The following is a 24,560-nucleotide window of genomic DNA, read 5'->3' on the forward strand; positions in this document are numbered from 1 at the left end:
AAGTCAAAGAGTTTCAGATGGTACTTTTCTAATCAATCGAAAGTACCAAAAGCACAGGTTTTCAGATGGTACTTTTCTCATTTATCAAACGTCAAAGGTTTTTAGATGGTACTTTTTTCATCTATCATAAGTCTCAAAGGTCCAAGGTTTTAGATGGTACTTTTCTCATTTATCAAACTTCTCAAAGGTCCGTTTTAGATGGTACTTTTCTAATCAATCAAAAGTATCAAAAGGACCGGTTTTCAGATGGTACTTTTCTCACTTATCAAACGTCAAAGGTTTTCATATTGTACTTTTTCGCATCCATCAACAGCCTCAAGTGTCTAAGATATTTAGGTCGGTACTTTACTCTATTAAAACTCTCAAAGTCTAAGGTTTTTAGATGGTACTTTTTTATCAATCAAAAGTCCTAATTTTCAGATGGAACTTTTCTCATAAATCAAGTCTCAAAAGTCCAACTTTTTTTTCATCTTGTACCCTTTCTTATCAATCAAAAGTCTCAAAGTTGCCACAATTTTCTAATAATTCTCCAGCATTTTATGGTAATAAAAGAGTTCAAAGATATTCAAAAAGCACAGGTCAATTATTCTGTAGACTGTAGACTTTTTATTCTGCAGACAATTTCTGCTTATATTTAATTGCATGATTTATTTGAAAATAACCTGTTACAATTAAGCTTAAACATTAGAAGTAGTTGTTATACTAAATAACATAATAGTTTTAAAGTTGTTATGTTGTAACGAAAATATTGCACTTTTAGGGGTTTTGTTGCTCTTTAAGAGATGTGAGAAAGAAAAACAGAATAATTTGATTGATGTAATGAACAGGGGAAAAACATAAGTTTGGATTTACGATAGGCCTACATAAGGCAAATTGATGGAAACTAGAGACAATCTGCAGATGATTTATCCCAAGTTTCAACCAATTAGAGTGAATTTCAGTCTAAAAATTTAAAGACCCTGGACACTATTGGTAATTATTATTGTCAAAGACCAGTCTTCTCACTTGGTGTATCTCAACATATGCATAAAATAACAAACCCGTGAAAATTTGAGCTCATTTGGTCGTCGAAAGTTGCGAGATAATAGAGAAAGAAAAAACACCCTTGTCACACGAAGCTGTTTGCTTTCAGATGCTTGATTTCGAGACCTCAAATTCTAAATCTGAGGTCTCAAATTCAAATTCGTGGAAAATTACTTCTTTCTCGAAAACTACGTTACTTCAGAGGGAACCATTTCTCACAATGTTTTTTAACAGCTCCCCATTACTCGTTACCAAGTAAGGTTTTATGCTAATAATTATTTTGAGTAATTACCAATAGTGTCCCACTGCCTTTAAGAGAGGATGTGACGAACACTGTCTATTTGTTTTCAAAGTCCTGAGGGTGAAAGTACACTCTACAGGCAACTCTAGTAAAATTAAAATCCTCAGTGCTATGTAATTAGAGCAGTTGGTTTGTCTTAGCTGCTTTTGAGTGTGCCAGTGTCAAATTGTTGGTATCACATTGAGCAAGACTTGGAATGGGCTGATAAAAAATATTGCCCATGAATCGTTGCAAACATATCAGTAACGAATTAATGCAAACTATTTTTCTTCAAAAAGCCTTATAATATTGGTTAAGATTCATGCACTATTGTTAATAGTTATCTCTTAGTTTAGCTTAAAACTAAATTTCTAAGTAGTTGACATGTGGTTTAAAGGCACTGGACACCTTTGGTAATATTGTCATTCCAACATATGCATAAAATAACAAACCTGTGATAATTTTGACTCAATTGGTCATCGAAGTTGCAAGAGTATAATGAAAGAAAAAAACGAAAATGTGTTTACTTTCAGATGCCTAAATATAAGGCTTCAGGCCTGAAAAGTATTTTAATAACAGAGTGAGAAATTACATTTTTTCTCAAAAACTACATTACTTCAGAGGGAGCCGTTTCTCACAATGTTTTATACTACATGTATCAACAGCTCTCAGTGGCTTGTTACCAAATAAGTTGTTACGCTAATTATTTTGAGTTAATTACCAAAAGTGTCCAGTGCCAAAATATTTGAATATTAGCTGAAGTTACAGCAAGCCTAGGTGGTTCATAAAATGTTGTTATTATACAATTCTTTTTTGTACAATGATACTACAATACACAATGTGCTTATAAACTAACTTCTGAGCTAATGGAGGGAAGATTTGTTCACCTTCTCACCGGACAAATCATGATATGCTCAATAAACCCTTTATGTTAGCGACCATCGCCGAGGCCAAACAATGGTAATGTGCAAGCGTGTACACGTCACGCATAACTCTAAGCCAACGATAGGTCTTCACAGACCCCATGCTTCGACCGCGATTGCTGAGTTCAAATAAAGAAAACGCGCACGCATATACGCTGCGCACAATTCTCAGCCAATGATAGAACTATGTTGGTAGCAGAAGGGTTAATGCAAGCTTAAGGTCCCAGCACCTCCTGATTTGGATGGCTGCTCATCATCATCTGAGCATCGGAATAGCCTTCGACTCCTTAAGCCCGCTTCATACTTCCTGCAAATGCGATTGCGATACGAATGTTGACGTCAAAGGGCTGTTTTCGTAGTGCATGTTTCGCAGGAGTTGAGCACAAGTTAATTGTTCGGAATTATTCATTGCTAATTTGTGACGTTGAAATTCATAAAATTTGCAGCAAACACAGCCATGTGAAGTCAAAAATTGTATTGCATGTGAGTTCGCAGGAGGTAAGAATCAGGCTTTTGTATGGTATTTCCAAAACCAAATGATGGCCAAGAGATGGAAACGGAGCCTAAGCTAGAGTTTGGGAAAAAGCCTTTTGAGTGCTGGCATTGACTATCCGGCACAGTGGGTCTTAAAAAGTCATGTATTGGATCTCAATCTTGCATGGCACTTGCATGTTTTTTTTGTCTAAGGTGTAAGCTGGTTCATACTTTCTGCGGATGCGAATGCGATACAAATTTTCTAATCGGAGTTGACTTGTGCTCAACTCCTGCGAAACATTCCCTGGAAAAACAGCCATGTGACGTAAAAATTCGCTTTGCATTCACATTCGCTGGAAGTATGAACCAGGCTTAATACACTCGTGACCAAGTTGTAGTTGTTCACGGTACACGTTTTTCTAAATCGCATTTGCAGGAAGTATGAAGTATGGCCTTTATTCAATCTTGTAGATGATTTATTTAACTAATGAGAAGATAGTCTTGGGAGTCTTCTTTCGTGTGGTTTCATCACCAAGTGTGTCCTCTACAACCTACAAATAGAAACAGAAGAAACCTTGTTTACAGGGCTCATTAGTAAACAAAATTCTGATTTACCGAGGGCAAAAAATTGTAAAAACCAGTTCAGACTTGGAGAAAAAAGTAAATCAAAAGCAAGCATGATACAGCCACGCTACCATGGGCAGCGCGCCTTATCTATACCTCTCATCACTAACCCCTAGTAGAGATGGACTGAGAAACAACGCTGATTGGCTTCCAAGAGAGAATATCAAGCCCAACCTCGTTTCCAGGGGTGATCGATCTCGCAGTGCCATTTCTCCACCATGCCTTGCTCACTAAAAAACCCTGGAATGCTAGAATCTGACACATTTGAATGGGAGACTTTTTAGACACTGGCGCCAGCAGACAAAACGATATTTTTTTTGTGGCTCTGAGCATGCGCACACATGCTCAGTAGTGCGGCGCGTAGGTCTGAACACCCACACTACTGGCGAGAACTCTTACAAAAGCACCGGTGTTTCTGACGGTGCAACCATCTTCAATCATGAAAGCTGCACTAGAATAGGAAGAAGAAGGAGAAGAAGAACTCACCTGCTTAGCGTTACCGACAGTGATGTCTCCTCTCATAACCAGTAGGTTGACCAGATGGTCAAAGCGGACGTCCGCATATTTATGGACCAAGCCAGAGATCTCCAAGGAGAGTAGAGAGGTATCCATCATCTTGATGAGCTCAGCCATCATTGGGATCGCAACGCATGGAGACTGTTCCTAAACACAGAATAAAAACCCCCCATTAAGTTAGCAGTCAGCTCTGAGCTAGATTACTTCAGTTCCTTCAGTTGTAAGCTTTTGTTAGGGTTCCTGCGCCAGGAGTGTCACTTGTGACAGACATGGCGCATTATAAGTTTCCTTTATTATTATTATTATTATTATTATTAGATCCATAAAGGCACTGGAGACGTTTGGTAATTGTCAATTCTCACTTGGTGTATCCCAACTAATGCAAAGAAAAACGTATCTGTGAAAATCTTGGCTCATTTGGTCATCGAGGTTGCACTCTTCCTTTCAAAGCACTGTGGTACTCTTCGTTAGAGCGCTCTATAAATGGCTGTGGGAACCAACTGTAACTCTAGCAGCAGTATTTGCAAACGGACACCAACCCTCAAAATTTTGAGAAGGGCTTCATGTACAACACATAGTCCGCCCATTTTGTAGAGTAAAAAAATGTGGTTCCATAAAATAGTGGACTTTGTTCTGTCATGAAAAATACCCCCCAAAAAACACACACAATTTCAAGGGATTACGTGAATAATTGTATTCTACTTTTAAAATATCTTTGTAACCATATTAATTTCAAAATAAATGCTATTTATAGCCCAAATCCAAAGGAGTCCACTTTACCTGGTGTCTCAGTATGCGATCAAAGAGCGCTTCGATTTGCTCCGATTCTTTAACCATCCTGTCCGCAGCCATCTTACGTTCCTCGTAACTTTTAAAAGTCATACGCCTGAAAAGCAATACCACAAACATTTACACTAATTTTGATAAATTTGTAGCACTGTTTAAAAGCAATTTCCCACGTAATACACAAAGAATGTTTAACACTTCTTATTTTTATTTTTATTTTTTTTTTGTTAATGAGATATCATCTAACATCACAATGCTGGGCCACTTCAAGGCGCGCGGTACATTTAACTGATCAGCCCAAGTCAACTGCCACCTGGGCCTGTACCTTTTACTCTTGGGGCTGGAACAGTTACTCTCGTCACTGTCCAAGGAAGTAGCCATAAGCCTTTTTGAGGTATGGCGGACGTGATACGCGCGCGTCACACGCAGCGACTGATGCCATGCTCACCATGTTTGTGGTCATTAGGTCAATACGTGTAAACGCCGCGTCACCTAAAATGAGCACTTCACAGAATAACACGCGTTCTATTTCTAGTGGTCAATACGCACAAATTAACCCAAACCTTATAGTGTTGTAGCATTGTGTCCGTCATACCTCAAAAAGGCTTATGGGTATCATCCACTGAGCCTGGTTGGTAGTGGGTAGAGCAGAATGTACAAACTTCCTACCTTTTCACAGAGCACAAAGTACTACCTGCCCAACTTTTTCAGAGCAATTTTCGTTAAGTGCCTTGCTCGAGAGTACAAGTGTCATGACCGGGATTTGAACCCACACTCTGCTGCTGTCAACACAAGAGCTTGGGTTCGGTGATCTAGACTGCTCGGCCACGACACTTTTCAGAACTTTAGACCGTGTAAGTTTTATGTAAATCTTTGATCTTTTTTTAGATGATTTTCTTTCCTCAATTCTGTAATTTTCCTTTAAGAAGCTCTATGAAATTGGGCCCTGGAGTAGAGTTGTGTCGTGAACCTAATCAATCTTACCGTTCCACTAAGGCTTTGAGGTACTCCACCACCAGCTGCCTCTCAAGCTGCCGCACCAGAGGCTCAAAGAAGTTTTTCTTAAGATGTAAGAAGTCTCGGTAATAGTCCTCAATGGTTACGCACACAGTGTCGATAGCTGACGAGGACTGCAACTGAAGCCTTTGTTAAATAAAAAAACAGCAAGTTAAAAATGGTTTCCCTACGCTTGCCAGCTACAGTGATAAAAGGTACTGGACACTATTGGTAATTACTAGCTATACAACTGTTAGCATAAAAACTTCCTTGGTCATAAGCAATGGAGAGCTATTGATAGTATATAACATTGTGAGAAACGGGATCTCAGGCTACGGGACGTAGCTCGACTTGATGAGCTACCGGCACAAAGGAAAACGTTTTGTGATACAAGTCGTGGAGGTTTTGACAAAAAAAATAATAATCCAGGGGTCAGTCGAGGGCAAGAGAAGGAGAGGTCGTCCAGCAACATCATGTATGAGTGACATAAAGAATTGGACTGGTCAGGGTATGGCAGCTGCATCAAGATCGGCAGCTGCATCAAGATCAGCCACAGATCAAGATTTTTGGTGTGAACTTGTAATGATCACCGAGCGCAATTTGTGCCACTGGACTGATGAGAGAGAGAGATCAAAGTTATAAAGTTGATTGTTTTTGACACATACCACGTTCTTGTTAGAAGTTGTTGTAGATGAGGCTGAAGGTCCATGAATATCTCCCCACACAAGTCTCCCATACTAAGGATAAAAAACACACAAACATGACAAACAATAGTAACGACTATTAATTTTGGTTTTACCCTTACAACGATGCGTGTTTATACCAATAATAATAATAATAACAATAATAAAGGAGACTTATAATGCGCCATGTCTGTCACAAGGTGACATTCCTGGCGCAAAAAACCTTAACTAAGCTGATATTTTGGAACCGTGTACAAATAAAAAGTAGGTGAAACAGGTTATTAAAAGAGATGGATTTTGAGTACATTATTCAAAGTGTGGTAGAAAGTCTCTGTTCTCAGTTTGATGTGGAGTGAATTTTTTATCTATTTCATTTTTTTTTTTTTTTAATGCAAGTGGCCAGACGCACAAGGCTTGATAGCCACTTCAAGGTGAGGGCTGCATTTATTATTTTTCCAGAGGCCGTTGCCACCTACTCCTAGGGCTGAAACAGGGTTACCCCTTTTACAGTCCATACGGATGTAGCTTGGGTAAAGTTCCATAGAGAAGGATCAGACCCAGAGAAAGAATTGTTTCCCCAGGAGTAATGTGAGAGGGACACTCAAAGAAGATTTGTGTCGGAGGAACGAAGGTGTCGGTGTTAGCACTGTATACTCAGTACTTTCCCCGAGTTCTGTGAAAAAAAACCCAGCGAATTACTCGAGTGGGATACAAACCCACGACCTTTGCAATTCTAGAGCAGTGTCTTACCAACTAGACTACCCAGATTTCCCGATAGCTAGAGGCAGTTTGAATCCTATAATAGTCATTTCTAATAAAAATGACAGTCGCAATCTGCATTCTTCTTCTACTTCCCATTAGTACTTGACTCCTGCACCCCGCATCTACATGTGGTACGGCCGACGAGCATTCAAAGTCAGCGCACCTACATTATGGAACAATCTCCCTCTTCACATCCGCCAGGCATCATCTCTTGAATCCTTCAAAGCCATACTAAAAACCCATTTGCTTTTATGCTAAGTAACTATATTTTTTTTTTCTTTCTTAGAGATGCTCTTGTGCTGGTTGTTACAAATAAATTATACTGATCGAAACGTTGAGTTGTTCTCAGAACCAACACTACTCAAGAGAGATTTTTACATGGTGTTCATGCAAACCTCTCTTAGTTATACTTCCACCATGCAAAGTTTCATCTCCTATCAACAAGTATAAACCCAACTTACGTCTCCATGCTGAGTCTAGTGAAGGCGTCAGCTAGATTCTGGACAAAGGTTGTGGAGCCTGCTTCGCTTGACGCCAGGTTCAGATGCCTCCTCTGCAAATACAAATTTAGTTTTTGCAATAGCCTTCAGTATTACTTACTGTGTCAACTAAATTTTCCGCCATGTACTTACAGGTTTTTATATTTGCTTACTATAACTCCTCTTTTTTTTTACCTTAACGGCACTGGACACTATTGGTAATTACTCAAAATAATTATTAGCATAAAATATTACTTGGTAACGAGCAACGGAGAGCTGTGTATAAAACATTATGAGAAACGGCTCCCTCTAACATAGTTTTTGAGGGGGAATTTCACACTTCAGACCTGAAGCCTTTTTACGAAATCTGACAGCACAAATTTGTGCAACAAGCATGACAAGGGCGTTTTTTCTTTCACTATTCTCTTGCAACTTCGATGACCGAGTGAGTAAATAATTTCAAAGATTTGTGATGCATATGTTGAGATACACCAAGTGGGAAAAGTGGTCTTTGACAATTACCAAACGTGTCCAGGGGTCGATTTCACAAAGAGTTAGGACTAGTCCTAACTTAGGACTAGTCCTAGGAGATATACAAATTGCATGGATAGTCCTAAGTTAGGACGAGTAACTGGTCCTAACTCGAGATAAGACTAGTCCTAACTCTTTGTGAAATCCACCCCAGTGTCTTTAAAGGCAAGGTATACGTTTGGTAATCACTATTAAATAATGGCAATGAAACTTTTGGTTAGAATTTCTCTGACGCTCAATTTCAAACAAGGCAAATTAACGGCAGCTAAAAAACCTTGTCCTGGACAGTACTTATCTGCTGGTTGTCATTGACCAATTTTGTCTCTAAGTACATATGTTTGGAGTATCATTTATTTAATGCACATTTTAACATACTCATTTAGAATACAGATTAAAGGGAAGGTACACGTTTGGTAATTCCTCAAAACAAATATTAACTTAAAAACTGAGTTGGTAACAAGCATTGGAGAGCTGTTGATAGTATAAAACATTGTGGGAAACGACTCCCTCTGAAGTAACGTAGTTTTTGAGAAAGAGGTAATTTCTCACTAAAATAATAAAAGACTTCTAGCTAAAAGTCTTGTATTCTTATCTGAAAGCACACAAATTCGTCCAACAAGGGCATTTTTTCTTTCATCCTTTTCTCCCAACTCCGATGACCAATTGAGGTCAAATTTTCACAGGTTTGTTATTCTATGCATATGTTGAGATACACCAAGTGCGAACACTGGACTTTGACAATTACCAATAGTATACCTTCCCTTTAATAAATATATTTTGTTTTTTTCAATAATCGTAGCTCACCTCAAGCTGTTTGGTGAATTCAATAAACAACATGAAGTTGTTTACTATGGCAACCTGTATGGAGAGAGAAAGAGATAGAAATGGACCAACATTACTTTCTTGCATCAAAAACAACATTTAGCCTTCGGGAAAGACTCTGCTAGGGTTGAAACGTCAGGCCATTAACTTTTTTTTGCACTTATACCCTCGGTCCATTTGGTTGGTAAGTTTTCAACAGCTAATTCTATTTTCACAAAAACAACATATCGAAATATGGCAAGCGACGATGATGATTCACAGCATTTGTATGGTGGCATACATCTGTTTCAAAAAAGGCGGGAGCTCCTCCAATAAATTTAGCATTTAAAAATTTTAAATATCTAGGAAGATGTGAGTTTTGTTGAAGTGGTCCAGGTTGTCAGTTTTGCGAAGAAATGATCAGAGGGAGTTCCACAAATGAATTCATTACTGCTCTTGACAGGAAGCCAATGCAGCTCAGCCAGAACAGTAGAGATAGGATCATCCTTCCTCAACCCAGCAATAAGCAAACATCCTGCTGCTCACATTTAAAGGCGGTGGACACTATTGGTAATTACTCAAAATAATTATCAGCATAAAACCTCACTTGGTAAAGAGTAATGGGGAGAGGGTGATAGTATAAAACATTGTGAGAAACGGTTCCCTCTGAAGTGACGTAGTTTTCATGAAAGAAGTAATTTTCCACTAATTTGATTTTGAGACCTCAAGTTTAGAATTTGAGGTCTCGAAATCAAGCATCAGAAAGCACACAACTTCGTGTGACAAGGGTGTTTTTTCTTTCATAGTTATCTCGCAACTCCAACGACCAATCAAGCTCAAATTTTCACTGGTTTGTTATTTTATGCATATGTTGATATACACCAAGTGAGAAGACTGGTCTTTGACAATTACCAATAGTGTCCACTGTCTTTAAAGCAATTCATGGTCAGGCCCCTAATTTTATTCAAACTTCTTTTAAAAATGTACAAACCAACTACCTTTAGACCGATACATAAAGAGAAATTGCAAATGGCAAAAACAGGAAATGTTATGAAGTGCACAGCATTTACTTAGTCCATAGCAACACAAGGGGCTCCCAACTTATCCAAGTTGTTATTCTTAACAAAAATCATTATGTCCATAAGAAAATAATGGTCAGGCCCCAAATTTGGTTCATACCAGCCATCGACGCAGTCAAAAATACTGTGAATTTCCAGGCTTGTTCTTTGTCACTACTCACCATGTATTGGAAGTAGAATCTTGGCTGGCTTCGATCAGCTTGATGCTTTATCTTGTAGGAATGTATGTGAACTAAAAAGATCGGCAAAAATAAAACAATAAGAAAAGGCTAGTTAATGATACATATCTGGTTAAAAAAAAATATATATATATATATAATAAATATGATAGTGGCTTCTACTGTAGCGCTCACATCCGTCACTCAGTGACGCTCAAGGAGCTTCAACATTCAGTATTTCTAGCAACATTTAAAAAAAAAATGAGACCAATTCCTGTACATTGCACCATGTAATGGTTTAGAAGGTGCTGTGTGACGCAATATGCAGCCGATCAGACCAGGAACACGGGTGCGAATCCCTTCTCTTTACTTAAAGTACACGGGACCTGCTGCTTTACATCCCAACCAAAGGATGCAGCTATAATGGTTAAGTGTCTTGCTTTTTTGTAAGGACACAAGTGTCACAACCAGGACTCGAACCCACATTCTGTTGAAAAAGAGACCAGCCCTTGATACCCAGTGCTCTTATCCGCAAGACCACGACCTGCTAAAACGTATCTTCTTTCTTTCTACAGTTCAAGCCTTTAAGGATGTATTACTTTAGCCTTTTTTTTAACTTCCTGTAATGCAGTGAAACAAGTCACACTTACAATGACTTACAAAGTCAATTAACTCCATTGTTTGGAGAAGGAATTACATGAAGATAACAGGTGTGAGTTGCTTGATAAAAAGGAATGTGTTATTTTAGCCTTTTTACTTAATGACTCACATTTGTAAGTTTCAATGAAGTCGTTCAACTCATGGTTCAACCCGATCGAGTTCAACTCTATGTGTCTGAACAGTTTTAAAGTTAGTCCGAATCGAGTTAAACCCACAAAAGATAAACCGTCCAGGGAGGGGGTTTATCTTTAGACTGCTTTGGGGTTTATCTTTTAACACTGTGTGTGGACAGAATAAAAAAGACCACATCCGGTTTAACTCACAACAGACGACCCATTGACCTCCGTAATCATTATGTAAACACACGGTGACCAATGAACAGGCCAATAAACAGGATGTTAGAGTAACGGGGTCGCGTTTGCTTTGACCTTTTAAAAACCAAAGATAAACCGTATCGGGTTAAACTCAGTGCTGTCTGAACGCAAGGGGGTTTTACTTTTGCGACCACCCCCTGCTGCTTGTAGAAGTTAAACCGGTTCGGGTCTAACTTAGTACGCTGTCTGAACATACCCCTTGAACATCTGAAGTTCTTCCAGTGTTTGGAAAAAGAATTACATGAAGATAACAGGTGTGGGTTGCTTGATGACAAGGGATGTGTTATTTTAATCTTTTTATTTAATGACTCACGTTTATAAGTGTCAATGAACATCTGGAGTTCTTCCACACACAGCAGTACAACCTTGGTGGTCAGATCAGTGCTGATCTGGTTGGAGACTTGAAGCTGAAATAAAACCCAATTCAAGTGGTTAAGTGTGGGACTGCTGAGTGAAGTGAATTAGCTGAAACGAACGAATGAACTGTTGAGACCAATTGTGACCCACTCTGTGAAAATAAGTCAGATATCGCCCAATGCATTATTACATAACGGACAGTTTAATGTGGGAAAATGTCAAAAAAAAAAGTTTCTGATTTTGTAATTTGTCCATACAATTGTACCGGCTTAGTTTTTGACAAGTGCACTTTGTGAAGTGCCATAGAGCATGTCAACATGATTAAAGCAATATATAAGTTTTGGTATTATTATTATTATTAAATTTCCCTCGATCCACTAGAGAAAGTACAGTCCCGGCCAATTTCTTTCCTGCCGTCCAGGTAGAAGTTAATAACAAGGACATTTTTTTTTTCTTCAGAACGATTAGTCTCCTGAAATCCAATGGCTTTTTAACTTGTTTTTTTAACTTGGCCGCCTGTTTGAAGCCACATACAAATACTGCATGTTTTTAAAATAATTGTCGCAGCCTAGGTCGGAGGTAAAACTGAAGCCATGGTTTAATAAAGGTGGCTTACGTTTTGTTCGATCATTTGGAAGATAATGACTGGAAGTTGTGTACGATAGTAACCCTCTCCATCACTGTCTGGTTCAGACTCATGGTGCCAGTCCTGCATAGTTACAAAAATTTAACAAAATTCATTCTTCATTCATTGACTTTGTCTTAAAGCCATTATATACACTTTCGGAACAGGATTTTTTTTTAAAGTTCACAGATTTACAAATAACTTACTGGGTTTACAGAAGGTAATGGTGAAAGACTTCTCTTGAAATATTATTCCATGAAATGCTTTAACTTTTGAGAAAACATCAAAACAATATCAATTCTCGATATCGAGAATTATAGATTTATTTTAAACACATGTCATGACACAGCGGAACGTGCAGAAACAAGGGTGGGTTTTCCCGTTGTTTTCTCCAGACTCCGATGACCAATTGAGCCTAAATTTTCACAGGCTTGTTATTTGATATATAAGTTGTGATCCACGAAGTGTGGGCCTTGGACAATACTGTTTACAGAAATTGTCCAATGGCTTTAAAGGCAGTGGACACTATTGATAATTACTCAAAATAATTATTATCATAAAACCTTACTTGATTACGAGTATTATGGGGACAGGTTGATAGTATAAAACATTGTGAAAAACGGCTCCCTCTGAAGTAATTGAGTTTTCCAGATAGAAGTACATGTATTTTTCCTAGAATTTGATTTCAAGACCTCAAATTTAGAACTTTAGACTTTCATTGGGTTTCATTTAAGTTAAATTATGTTCATTCTTCATTTTATACTGTATAATGTTTTAATTTTGAGTAGGCGTTTTGATCGGTTTTTCTGGAGAAGTGCGCATTATAAATCCATATTATTATTAATATTTCAGTGGAGATGACAGAGAATACGGGTGATATGTTCAAGACGCCGTGAAATAGAAACCAAAATAGCAGGAGAGAAAGAGGCATTAGACTAACCTTAACATCAGTCTGCAGAGCGTTCCCCATCCACTTCTGAATATTGGTATGTAGGGTTTTCAGATACCTGCAAAAAGAAAATCACAATGCATTGGACTTGGTCAAGTTTAATTCATAGGGTGTTTTTGATAAATAGGTAATTTCTCACTGAGAAAGACTTCAGGCCTGAAGCCTTTTACTCAGGCATCTGAAAGCACACACAATTGTGCAACACAGGTGTTTTTTCTTTCATTATTTCCGTGCAACATCGATGATAACTTGAGCGCAAATTTTCACAGGTTTGTTATTTTATGTGTATGATGAGATACACCAAGTGAGAAGACTGGTCTTTCACAATCACTCAAGTGCCCAGTGCATTTAACACTGATAAAGATTGAATCTGTGGTTGTACTTACTGCTGTTGTAAATCTTCCACTGTTCTTGCAGGAAGCAACGGGGGCAACTTGGAGACGTCAAGCCCCAACTCACTGTTACTCATCATCATTGGTCCTCTGAGATCACATGGGCAAAAAGAACAGCCAATAAGAAACAGACAAAAGTTACGATAATATCATAGAGTTATATATAAGAACTAGAGGGCGCACGAGTGATGCTTCGTGCACAAACGCCATGGGACCGCAAGATGACAAGCGCGTCATTCTGCACGCGCGTTGAATATGAATTACTCGTTTGAGTTTTTTTTTATTGAACGCTCACGCGATGCTGTTTGTTCAACTAACAAAATGGCAGCACAAACACACGCAGTGAGATGCCAGTTTTGTCAACTTAGAAAATGGCCGCCTGCAAGCATGCGGGAGCGCGTATATAGGCCAGTGCACCCTCTATTTCTTACATATAACTCTATAGATAATATACTTATGCTCTTAGGGATTTCTTTTTGTAATAGTAATATTTGTTTGTAGCTGTTGGGCACATCTGAAAAACAGTTTTCTGCTGAGAGGTCTTCCCAGGGTAAATAAGAAGGAAAAGAAGGAAACAAATATACTAGAGATAGAAATACAGCCATGTACACTGTCAACTTAAAGGCAGTGGACACTATTGGTAATTACTCAAAATAATTATTAGCATAAAACCTTACTTGGTAGCGAGTATTGTGGAGAGGTTGATAGTATAAAACAATGTGAGAAACAGCTCCCTCTGAAGTGACATAGTTTTCGAGAAAGAAGTAATTTTCCACGAATTTGATTTCGAGACCTCAGAATTAGATTTTGAGGTCTAGAAATCAAGCATCTGAAAGCACACAGCTTCGTGTGACAAGGGTGTTTTTTTCTTTCATTATTATCTCGCAACTTTCGACGACAGATGAGCTCAAATTTTCACAGGTTTGTTATTTTATGTATATGTTGAGATACACCAAGTGAGAAGACTAGTCTTTGACAATTACCAATAGTGTCCACTGTCTTTAAAAGAATTCCCATAAGGGAGGAATGTAAAACTAAAAAGGCGATGACTCAAGGAACAAGGAACAAGGTACAATCATTCTTAATAAACAGACATAAAAGACTCACCGATACTCATTCAGCCATGTGAGTAATGAGATGATTTCATTTGGTTCCAACTCCTCCGATATCATATCTTGTAACTAAATAAAGGAAAATGTTCAAGTTACATGAGTTAACAAAACTCAAGGTGAAACGCTTAACAGAAGACTACTCTATGCTACAACAAAGAGTGAAAAAAGTTTCCAGCACTTGTCAAATTGTTGACTCCAGCTGGGGCCATGAGTTTGACCTTTAACTTGACGAAATTCCTCCTGGAACATACATGTAACGCCCAATTAGTCGTTAAAATCCAATGACCTCATGTTTCAAAGTTCGCTCAGAAAAAGTATTCCCCTATACATACAGAAATGTACATGTACAGACCGATACATATAGACCACTCATATATGAGATAAGGAGCGTCCGTATACTTACATGTGAAGCGAGGCATTCTTGATACATCTTGACAAAATATTCAAAGATGTTGTAATGTGGAGGGAAACAGGGCCCGAGCAGGAACTGTCAAAGAAGAAAACAATAATGTTTACATTGGAGGTTGGCGACAGACGAAGCCCGAAAGGAAAAGTTTTGTTCCCCAAAAGCATTATATTTTGACTGATAGGGAGAGTCTGAAATACTCTTATCTAATCTCTACCAATCAATCAATCAGTCAATCAATCAATCAATCAGTCATAACATTCATGTATGGCGCCATTTGGCTCGTCATGGCCGAGCGAATAAGAACATCGTTCTCAAGCACTGGTGTTTCTGTTCATCAGAGTGAGAGTTTGAGTCCCGGTCGTGACACTTGTGTCCTTAAGCAAGACACTTCAAAATTACTGATGCTTCCTTCCTTCAGATGGGACGTTAAGCTGTTGGTCATGCACGCAAAAGAAACCAGATCGAAAAACAGAGGGATGATGTTTACTTAATGAACAAGTTTGATAAGAAACAGAATTTTAAGTTTTATTGAGAAATCCCAGCTCAGTCTTTCCCTTCACCATTCCTTGACGTACCTTTACCACTCTGAGATCTCCCACCAAGTTCTGACGGATCAGTTCAAGATGCCGCACTAACCACATCTTATCTATTGTCCGATCCTCAAGCTGACTCCCTTCAATTCTAGAAGATCAAGAGAACATGTTTTACTTGCCATGTTGTTTAGTGTGAGTACGAGTTTGAGAACAAGTAAGAGTTTGAGTAACAAAACAAGGAAAGTCTATGTACAACTTTGAGTATGAGTTTGAGTATGACTGTCAGTTCAAACACGAATTTGACTACGAGTCTGAGAACAATTTAGGACAAGTTTGAGTATTAGTACAAGTAAGAGTTTAACTATGACTATAAGTTTAAGTACGAACGTACGAAATACTTTTTCTCGTTTGAGAAGCGATTTCTAGCACAATTACTCACCTGACAAGAGCAAGATGTTTGAGTTCTTCCATGCATTTATTCTTCCAGTTCTTAGGTCTACCTGGAGCTTTGAATCCTGCCATCTTCTCACGATCTAACATCTTCTTGTCTATTCTGTAAGAGGAAGATGCAATAGTGGTTCTTTGTGTAAGTGTGAAATGTTCCACTGCATTACATGTACGTAAGGCTCCTTTAAAGAAAGAAGCTAAAACAACACATCCTTTTCATCTGGCAACTTACACCTGTTACCCCTATGTAATTCCTTTTCCAAACAGTGGAGCTAATTGAGTTTGTCCTGGTCATAAGTGTGACTTGTTCCACAGCTTTACATGACAGCTCCTTTAAAGAAAGAAGCTAAAACAACAAATCCTTTTCATCTGGCAACTTACACCTGTTACCCCTATGTAATTCCTTTTCCAAACAGTGGAGCTAATTGAGTTTGTCCTGGTCATAAGTGTGACTTGTTCCACAGCTTTACATGACAGCTCCTTTAAAAGAAAGAAACTAAAACAACACATCCTTTTCATCTGGCAACTTCTCGCATTCTAGCAACCTATAACTGCACAACAAATTGATGTTTAGACCGTTTAGCTATACATTTAACTTTATTTGAAATATTCTTCAAAACTCTGTAGAAATATGGAAAATCTTATGAAATTAATTTGCTCCAGAACCAAATTTCATATGACTGCACAGAGTGGTGTGACGTTTTTTCGCGTTATTTTTAAAAACCTGTTATTAAACGCGCGTGTAGTGGACGCATCTGGCCCGACGTGTCCTATTCAGTCAATATAATACACTGTAGAGATCAATGATTGTACCTTTCTTCTCTCTCTATGATACGGACAGCTGTGGTTACCAGTGAAGGACTCTCTCTGGCAGCATTAAGCACTCTATGTAGTATCAGCTTTAGTTGTCTGAATAACATATCCTGCAATAGAAAATAGACAAGTTTGAGCGAGCTTGGAAGGAAGTTACCTTCAGACATTATTCAGGTTCTTATTTCATAGAGCTGTTTAGCACAAACAATTTCTAGCAGACACAAATCTTGCTCAGACTTGGGTTACCCGCCAAAAGTCAGTGTAGTGTCAATTGTTTGTGACTGGTACCATGCAGAATTTTTGCTTAGTCAAACAATATGCTTAGCATCAGTGCTGAGCAAAAATGACCAGAGTACCAACAAGATCCGTCACAAACATTGTACATAACATGATAGTTTGGCTGGTGACCTCTTCCTGCTCAGCACAAAACATTTCTTAAGTCCATGTTCGAATTGACAATGGCTTTGACTGGATTGCCTTGTATTTAAGTACAAGACGTCCTAAGTCGTAGCCAAAGCTGACAATAAGCCATTTGTGTGTTAGATTTTAATGTTGTCTGGTAAATTGATGTGCTTTACCACTTAAGTTTTCTTCAGACTTAAGAGACAGTTGCTATGTCACATGATTAGGGGCAAGCTTTGCTTAGTTATGTAAGAGACGGTGAACACCCATACACAATTCTGAATGGATGTGTATGGCACAATGGTCCCAGGGTTTGCTCATCTGGAGGGAGGTCGCTATTCAAAGGCTTATCCCGAACCATTTGACATACATGTACATGTAGCAACTGTCTCTATAGTCTGAGGAATTCAAATGTAAGCGGTACTAACTCGCAAATGGCTTTATTGGGTAACATCAACAAGTTTTGCGTGACAGTTTACAGGTTAATCACCAGCAGTTAAAACAATAACAATTTGTTTCACTCACCGAGAGCTTTTCAACTTCAGAGAAGTATTGCTTCAGCAACTGTGGGTTAAAATAAAATGTCAAAGGGAATGATTTATTTGGTTCTCTAATAACGTCAAAGATAATATTAATGCCTAAAAATAGTATTGTTCATCGAGGCATTTCATACTGGAAAAGCTTTCTCCTGAAGACGAGCAGAGTATACAGTTCGAAATGTCAATACCACATTGGCTCTTTTCAGAGCAAACACTCCCACAGAAGAGATTTACACATGGTTGTACCCGCAAGTTTACTATTTATTTATAGTTTCTTCCAATGGAATACCTTAAATGAATCTCTTAAATCATCACCCTCTCTATCTGTCTGTTTTAACTCGCATTCATAAACTTTAGTGTAATTTGTAAGGTATTGGCCTTGGCCAAATTTCGTTAAGCCTGTAGAAATATAAGCACAACAATTTGCTCAGCATGAAATTTCTTCCTTGATTAAAACATGATTACCAACTAAATTTGAATTTTTTGCATATTGTTTGTTACTGGCATTCAGACGTTGTCTGCTTATCCTGAAAATCACGTGGAAATTTTGTTGGTAATCCTGTTTTTATTAAGGAAGTAATTTCATGCTAAGCAATTAATGTTTGTGCTTTACAGGCTTTCACACTTGCATTGTCTGCATCATTTGTCCTACATCCATGTTAGCGTACCTTAAGTGTACCACGTGGTTGTACTAAATATTTGTCTGTCCATATAGGGAACAAAAGCATCTCGCTAACCTTATACCTAAATGAAGTCATGAACTTGCTGCTTATAACTGAATCATTGTGAACCTAATATATCATACCTCATACTTTATTACTTTTATAATTTTGACATAAATGTGCATTATCGTATTGAATGACAACATTGAAATGAATGTTACTGGATGAATAGATATTTTGAGCCCAACTTACATGATCATCCGTAGGATTCTCAGACGGATGTTTGTGAAGCTCGTACAAAAGATCGTCTCTTGAACTTTCCAACTCCATCAACCTTTTCAGTCAAGAAAAAACAACAACAATTACAAATAAGTAAATAACTGGAATACCTACAAGATGAACGGGGATAATAATGTTGTAACATGCCTTAAAGGCAGTGGACACTATTGGTAATTACTCAAAATAATTATTGGCATAAAACATTTCTTGATGACGAGTAATGGGGAGAGGTTGATGGTATAAAACATTGTGAGTGTAAAACATTATGTTTTACTCCAAATTTTTAACTATGTAACTGTTCATGTAATTCTGCTGCTGGCAGCGAATTGAATAGAATTTTAATAAACCATTGAATGAATGAATGAATTGAGAGAAATGGCTCCCTCTGAAGTGCCATAGTTTTTGAGAAAGAAGTAATTTTCCATGAATTTGATTTCGAGACCTCAGATTTAGAACTCGAGGTCTCAAAATCAACCATCTAAATGCACACAACTGGCGGCCATTCTGGACCAAAATTTTGGGAGTTTGGCCAAAGAATGCTAAATTGAAATGGGTCTTTGGAATGTTCTATTTGGTGTTTATCTTGGTTTTAAATGTTCAGTACAATCTGGAGCATTATTTAAAATGGTTTTATCTTGATGATTTAAAAAAAAAATTTGAGGTTGCTGATTGGCTACAAATGTGCATGTACCTGTACCAATACGCGTGTCCGATCACTAGTGCTGGGCGAATAGTGAAATTTTGTTATTCGGATACCGCTGGCCAACTATCCGAAATTAACCGGATATTTGAATGTTTTTTTTCGCCGCTAGAGGGCGCTATTTAAAAAAAAAAAATTTTTTTTTTTTGCCGCTAGAGGGCGCTGTTCGTTTGTGAATGGGATGTTATGGGTGGATTGATATTAGTTTTAGACCAGTGTCACTCGGTTCATTCATAAAAATGACCGGATCTAATTTTAAGATGGCAACTTGCTTTTTCTTTTGATCGTGATTGACTCTACGTGAAGGAAAACTTTTGTAATCTTTGAACAAATTACGTCAGAAATGTCATCTTTTTAACTCTTCAAGGAGGTGAGCATAGTTAAATACTTAATATATGCTTTTTTATGCTGGTTTAATAGAAGTTTCATACGGATTCCGACAAAACAATTCATGTCAGTTGTCGACCGACGTCCGCGGATATTCGGATATTAAAGAATATCCGGTTTCTCGGTTGTAATTACAGAATTATCCGGTTTGTAAGTAGGTATTCGCGCCCTATGCGGATATCCGGTTAAGAAAAAAAAGGCATTCGCGGTTACGGATAGGAAAACCTATTCGCCATTAACCGGATATTCGAATTATTCGCCCAGGCCTACCGATCACTAGCTTGTGCATTGGGAGATCCCTGTGTTAATGCTGGAGTGTATGAAAATGGTTTAATATAAATTTACACCCTTTGACATGTTTGATGAAATCGGTTTAAGAGAGTACAGTGAAAAAACAAATCAGAAGAGAAAGGTGGATTTGACTGCAGCCCTGATGCTTCACGGAGGCATCAAAGGCGATTGCCTCCATGCCCACTGGTCATTGCCTTGGCGCCCTTGAAATACTCCAGTGTAGTTTGACAATTTCCTCATAGAGTGCCCTTTACAAAGGAGAAAATGCCTTGGTGCCCTTTCCTTTCAAAAACATTTTGAAATACGCGTATAACAAAGTTGGGATGTGCCCCCTAACCCAGAGATGTCAACATTGACTTTTAAAAAGAGTATCATCTCCCAAAAGTTAAGTGCGAGCGCAGCTTGGGCTCCCTAAACCGATCTTTCGTTTACTCTCTACAATGCTAATTAGCTCATTTTCATGCATTGTTGTGAAATAACTCACCTGTATGCATCAACAGAACAGCTACATGTTTATAATGGCCAGTGAAAAAAAACACCCAAAAAACCAAAACAATTATTTTGATATTTTTCTAAATTTTTATTTCCACTTTATAATAGTTCATTCGTTGTTTGCATGTATTGTACGATTTCATAAAATTATATCGGGCGGCTTGTTTAGCGTGTTTTATTGAGTATTATCGCAGCCAAATTGTGTATGTTGGTATCTCTGCTAACCTATAATCTTACCCCTTATGAGCGGCCAATAACTTCTCATCACTGATGTATTTCTCCGTCTTGCAAATGTTCTCAGGTACAGTGAAGATGTGCTTAAGGTTCTCCACTGCAGCTGCAAGCTGATGCAACAGAAAGAAGCAGAAAGAAAGATGATACGTAGGAATTGAAACTTTTCATGGTGGAAGTATAACTAAGAGAAGTTTGAATATATATCTTTTCGAGTTGTGTGCTTCTGAAAAGAACCGGCGGTTAATAACTCAATTGTCTTCAGGACAATGTTGGACTCTGTTGCTGGGGTGACAGGTCTTTTTCTTCAGCTGCGCCATGCATCTGGAAATCTCTACCACTTAATCTCAGATCTTGTCTTTGCACCACAAAAATCAAATCTCTTTTCACATCAATTAGCTTATGTCACAGGTTTTCAAGGACTAACTTTGTTGTGTCTGTTTTTCTTTTGTTTCGTTTTTCCTTTTTTACTGCGGCTTGAACACCCAGCAAGGTGGATATGTGGGCATTACAAGTCTTCATTATTAGAATTGGGTGCGTTCGTTTAGCTTCCCTGGGTCTACCCCGCAGTGCTCACTCGGGTGAGCCCCTGACAAGAGCTAAACGAACGACCACTCAACGCTCTTGTAGAGACGTCGTTTACCTGGGGCCAGCCCCCAAGTGACCCACTCCACAAGTAGGGCACCGGGGGCTGACCTGGGTGAGCCCCTGGAATAATGTCAAAAGCTATTCGAACCCACCGGGGCAGACCGAGGAAGACCCAGGGAAGCTAAACCAATGCACCCATCAATTATTAGTATCCCTTGACCCACTGACCTGACTGTGTTGCTGGGCGACATCTTTGACTTCACCAAGCTTAGATGATAACTCAGCACATTCTCGATATTTGCCATCAACCTCCTGGATCCTGTAATATAATGTTAAAACTATAAGTTATCATACAAGCGGATAAGATTTGGGGCAACTCCCTCATGTATGGTGTAAACAAATCACAGCTCTTTTGACTACAACGTCTGCAAAATATGGCTGCTAGACTGGTTATTCGGTCACCCAAGAGTTCACACATCACCCCTTTCCTAAAGCAACTACACTGGCTACCAGTTGAGCAAAGGATAGTTTTCAAACTCGGTCTCCTGGTCTTCAAATCATCGCACAACATGGCGCCATCCTACATCTCAGAGATTTCATGACTCAATATGCATCTTTCCGCAGTAACCTAAGATCAGCCGATCAACGTCTCATTGTAAAACACATAGCAAAGAACACATGGGGAGCACATTCTTTCTTGGGGAAAGTGACTCCATTATTAAGACTCGGTTATTATATTTATTATTATTAGAACAATTGCTTGTGATTACTTGCTTGTTTTTCTTACCATTTCCTAACATCCCTGATACCAGAGAGGGCGCTCTGCAGTTGAGTTAATCCAGTTCGAACTCCATCTAGCTGAGACTGCATAGCTGTCTTTAACCTTGCTTCAACGGAGGCCTACAAGTATTAAAACAACTCTTTGAAGTGACTATCTGAGTACTGGACCACTATATACCACTATATAATAATAATATAATATCGAAGTCTTATATAGCGCACGTATCTACCAAACAAGGTACTCAAGGCGCTGAGTATATACAAACTTTCAGAAAGATAGGTTATTGCAGTGATGAATTCTGAGACCCAATTATTTAGCACCTTATAAGGGTTTACAAGGTGCTACGGCGCATTAAGCAGCCACAACCAGGAACACCTGGGCAAACCCCTTCTCTTTTCGATAAGTGCACTGGGTTCTTTTACATGCGTTACACAACACATGGGACCAACGGCTTTACGTCCCATCCGAAGGACGAAGCAATGGTTAAGTGTCTTGCTCAAGGACACAGTGTCACGGCTGGGGATTCAAACCCACACTCTGCTGATCAGAAACACCAGAGTTTGAATTCGGTGCTCTTAACGGCTCGGCCACGACACTTCCACTACACAGAGTCAACTGGAACAATGAACCATGCGGTATTTTTTTAACAATTGTTGTGGAGGTGCTGGGGTCAGACTGGGTGCTGAGGTGGATTTCACACTGAGTTAAGACTAGTCGTATCTCGAGTTAGGACGAGATAAAATTTTGAATATCTCCAAGGTAACTCTTTGTGCAATCGACCCCAGGTCGGTCACCGGTTCCTTCTTGCCCCTCACTTGGTATACTATTATTAAATGTTTAACATTTGTATAAATTATATCAACTTTTAGTTTCTCAGTTTTTTTCTTTAGATCTTTTAATTCCTGTTCCTTAGTGTTTTGTTAGTGTAAAGTGTGTAATAAAACAAAATAAAATATAATGGATCGCTCGAGTATTTCCAGCAGAAGGTTCTCTCTAAGAAAAAGGTGGATTCCCTAATAAGTGTAATGTCTCACCTTCTTCCTTGCCTCTCTACGTCGTATCTGTTCCACTCGCTCCAGCTGATCCGGCCTCTACCATCAGAGAAAAGTTGAAAACAAAGACAACAAATTAATGTTGATAATATGTATAGACCAGTAAGACCTACTCCTGGTTCGTTCCGACTTATTGTCTCAACGATAGCGGAGTGAACCTTACAGGTTTTTGAGTAGGTAAGACCTCTCCTTTAATAGGGATGAGATTTAATGAATGTGACAATTGAAAAATAGACCCAGCACTGCTGTGACTCAGTTTTGTCAAAGTGTTTACATCTGTACCAACTAGTGCCATGGGTAGGCAGATGGGGCAGATTTGCTACAGCGCCATCTGCCAGTCATGGCGGTGTATGTTGTCATGCACAATTGCGCTCGCATCGCCTATATCTTTGGGTCAATTCGATTACGTAAATGTAAACAGAGACGTAGCTTCCCAGTGTCGACCCTGCGGTGTGAGCCCCTGACAATTGAGCTAATCAAAAATCAAACGATCACTCACCCTCTTGAGTCTTGTGGTGACGTCATATGCACCTGGGGCGAGCCTGTAACTAAAGACTCGTTCCACAGGCAGTGGGGTTGACCCGGGTTGACCAGGGTGTACTACGTACTACTAGAACTATGCGGTTTCGTTCCACTATCGTCTCCCCTTACGTTATGGGAGACACTAGCTGAACGAAACCGCATTATTATAAGGTTTATCGCGAATAGCAACATAGCAAGAGAGGTCGCTGTTGAACCCACACAAAGGTATAGGCGTTGCGTGCGTGAGTCGTAGAAACTGCATAGAGACCGCTCCAATTTCCTTCCCACAACGCATTGCGGTTCTGAATCGCGATAGTCATGATATTGAATTGATGATAGTTCTAACTTCTACCTAGGACTAAGGAGTAACCCGGTAAGCCCCTGGAATTACGCCAAAGCTATTCGAACGAAGCGGGCGGGGGGGGGGTAGTAAGGGTCAACCCAGGGAAGCTAATAGAACGCACCCTTTGTGTGGGTTCAACAGCGCCCTCTCTTGATATTTTTCTAAAATTCGGGATAAACCTTTATTATATTCCAGGAAATGGTTTTTACCAACAAGAAGTTAAGTCAAACCACAAACCTTCATCATATTTTCAATTCGTTTACAAGCTGCTTCAATGGCGTCAATCTCCGCCTTGCTGAAATCTTCCTCATTCATTGCAAATTCTTGTTAATAAACAGCTACAGCGTACAGGAAAAGATAAGCACCAATTAAATTAAATGTTGTTGTTTTCTCCCAGTTGATTACAAACCGTACACGCCTGTTTTTGTCAGGTGACATACAATATTTTGAGTACCAATTTCAAGCTGTAGTCAAATTTCGTCTACGACCGTCACTGAGGCTCAGC

General features: G+C 38.9%; 1 protein-coding gene across 1 annotated transcript; it reads right to left on the reverse strand.

Moving 5' to 3' along the window:
• Positions 1 to 489: 489 nt before the first annotated feature.
• On the reverse strand, positions 490 to 24,554 carry LOC139949604 (exocyst complex component 3-like). Its single transcript, XM_071948028.1, has 24 exons — positions 24,293 to 24,554; positions 23,173 to 23,229; positions 22,145 to 22,257; positions 21,586 to 21,676; positions 20,776 to 20,882; positions 18,642 to 18,723; positions 17,714 to 17,752; positions 16,787 to 16,896; positions 15,966 to 16,079; positions 15,569 to 15,674; positions 14,988 to 15,071; positions 14,580 to 14,653; positions 13,467 to 13,562; positions 13,072 to 13,138; positions 12,123 to 12,215; positions 11,463 to 11,556; positions 10,119 to 10,189; positions 8,882 to 8,935; positions 7,529 to 7,620; positions 6,288 to 6,359; positions 5,611 to 5,769; positions 4,621 to 4,726; positions 3,811 to 3,987; positions 490 to 3,251 (listed from the first exon to the last, which is right to left on the reverse strand). Exons 1-24 carry the CDS (start codon positions 24,368 to 24,370, stop codon positions 3,177 to 3,179), a joined length of 2,211 nt encoding a protein of 736 aa, XP_071804129.1. The 5' UTR covers positions 24,371 to 24,554; the 3' UTR covers positions 490 to 3,176.
• Positions 24,555 to 24,560: the final 6 nt, after the last annotated feature.

This window comes from Asterias amurensis, chromosome 17, assembly GCF_032118995.1.
Source record: "Asterias amurensis chromosome 17, ASM3211899v1".
Taxonomy (NCBI): Eukaryota; Metazoa; Echinodermata; class Asteroidea; order Forcipulatida; family Asteriidae; genus Asterias; species Asterias amurensis.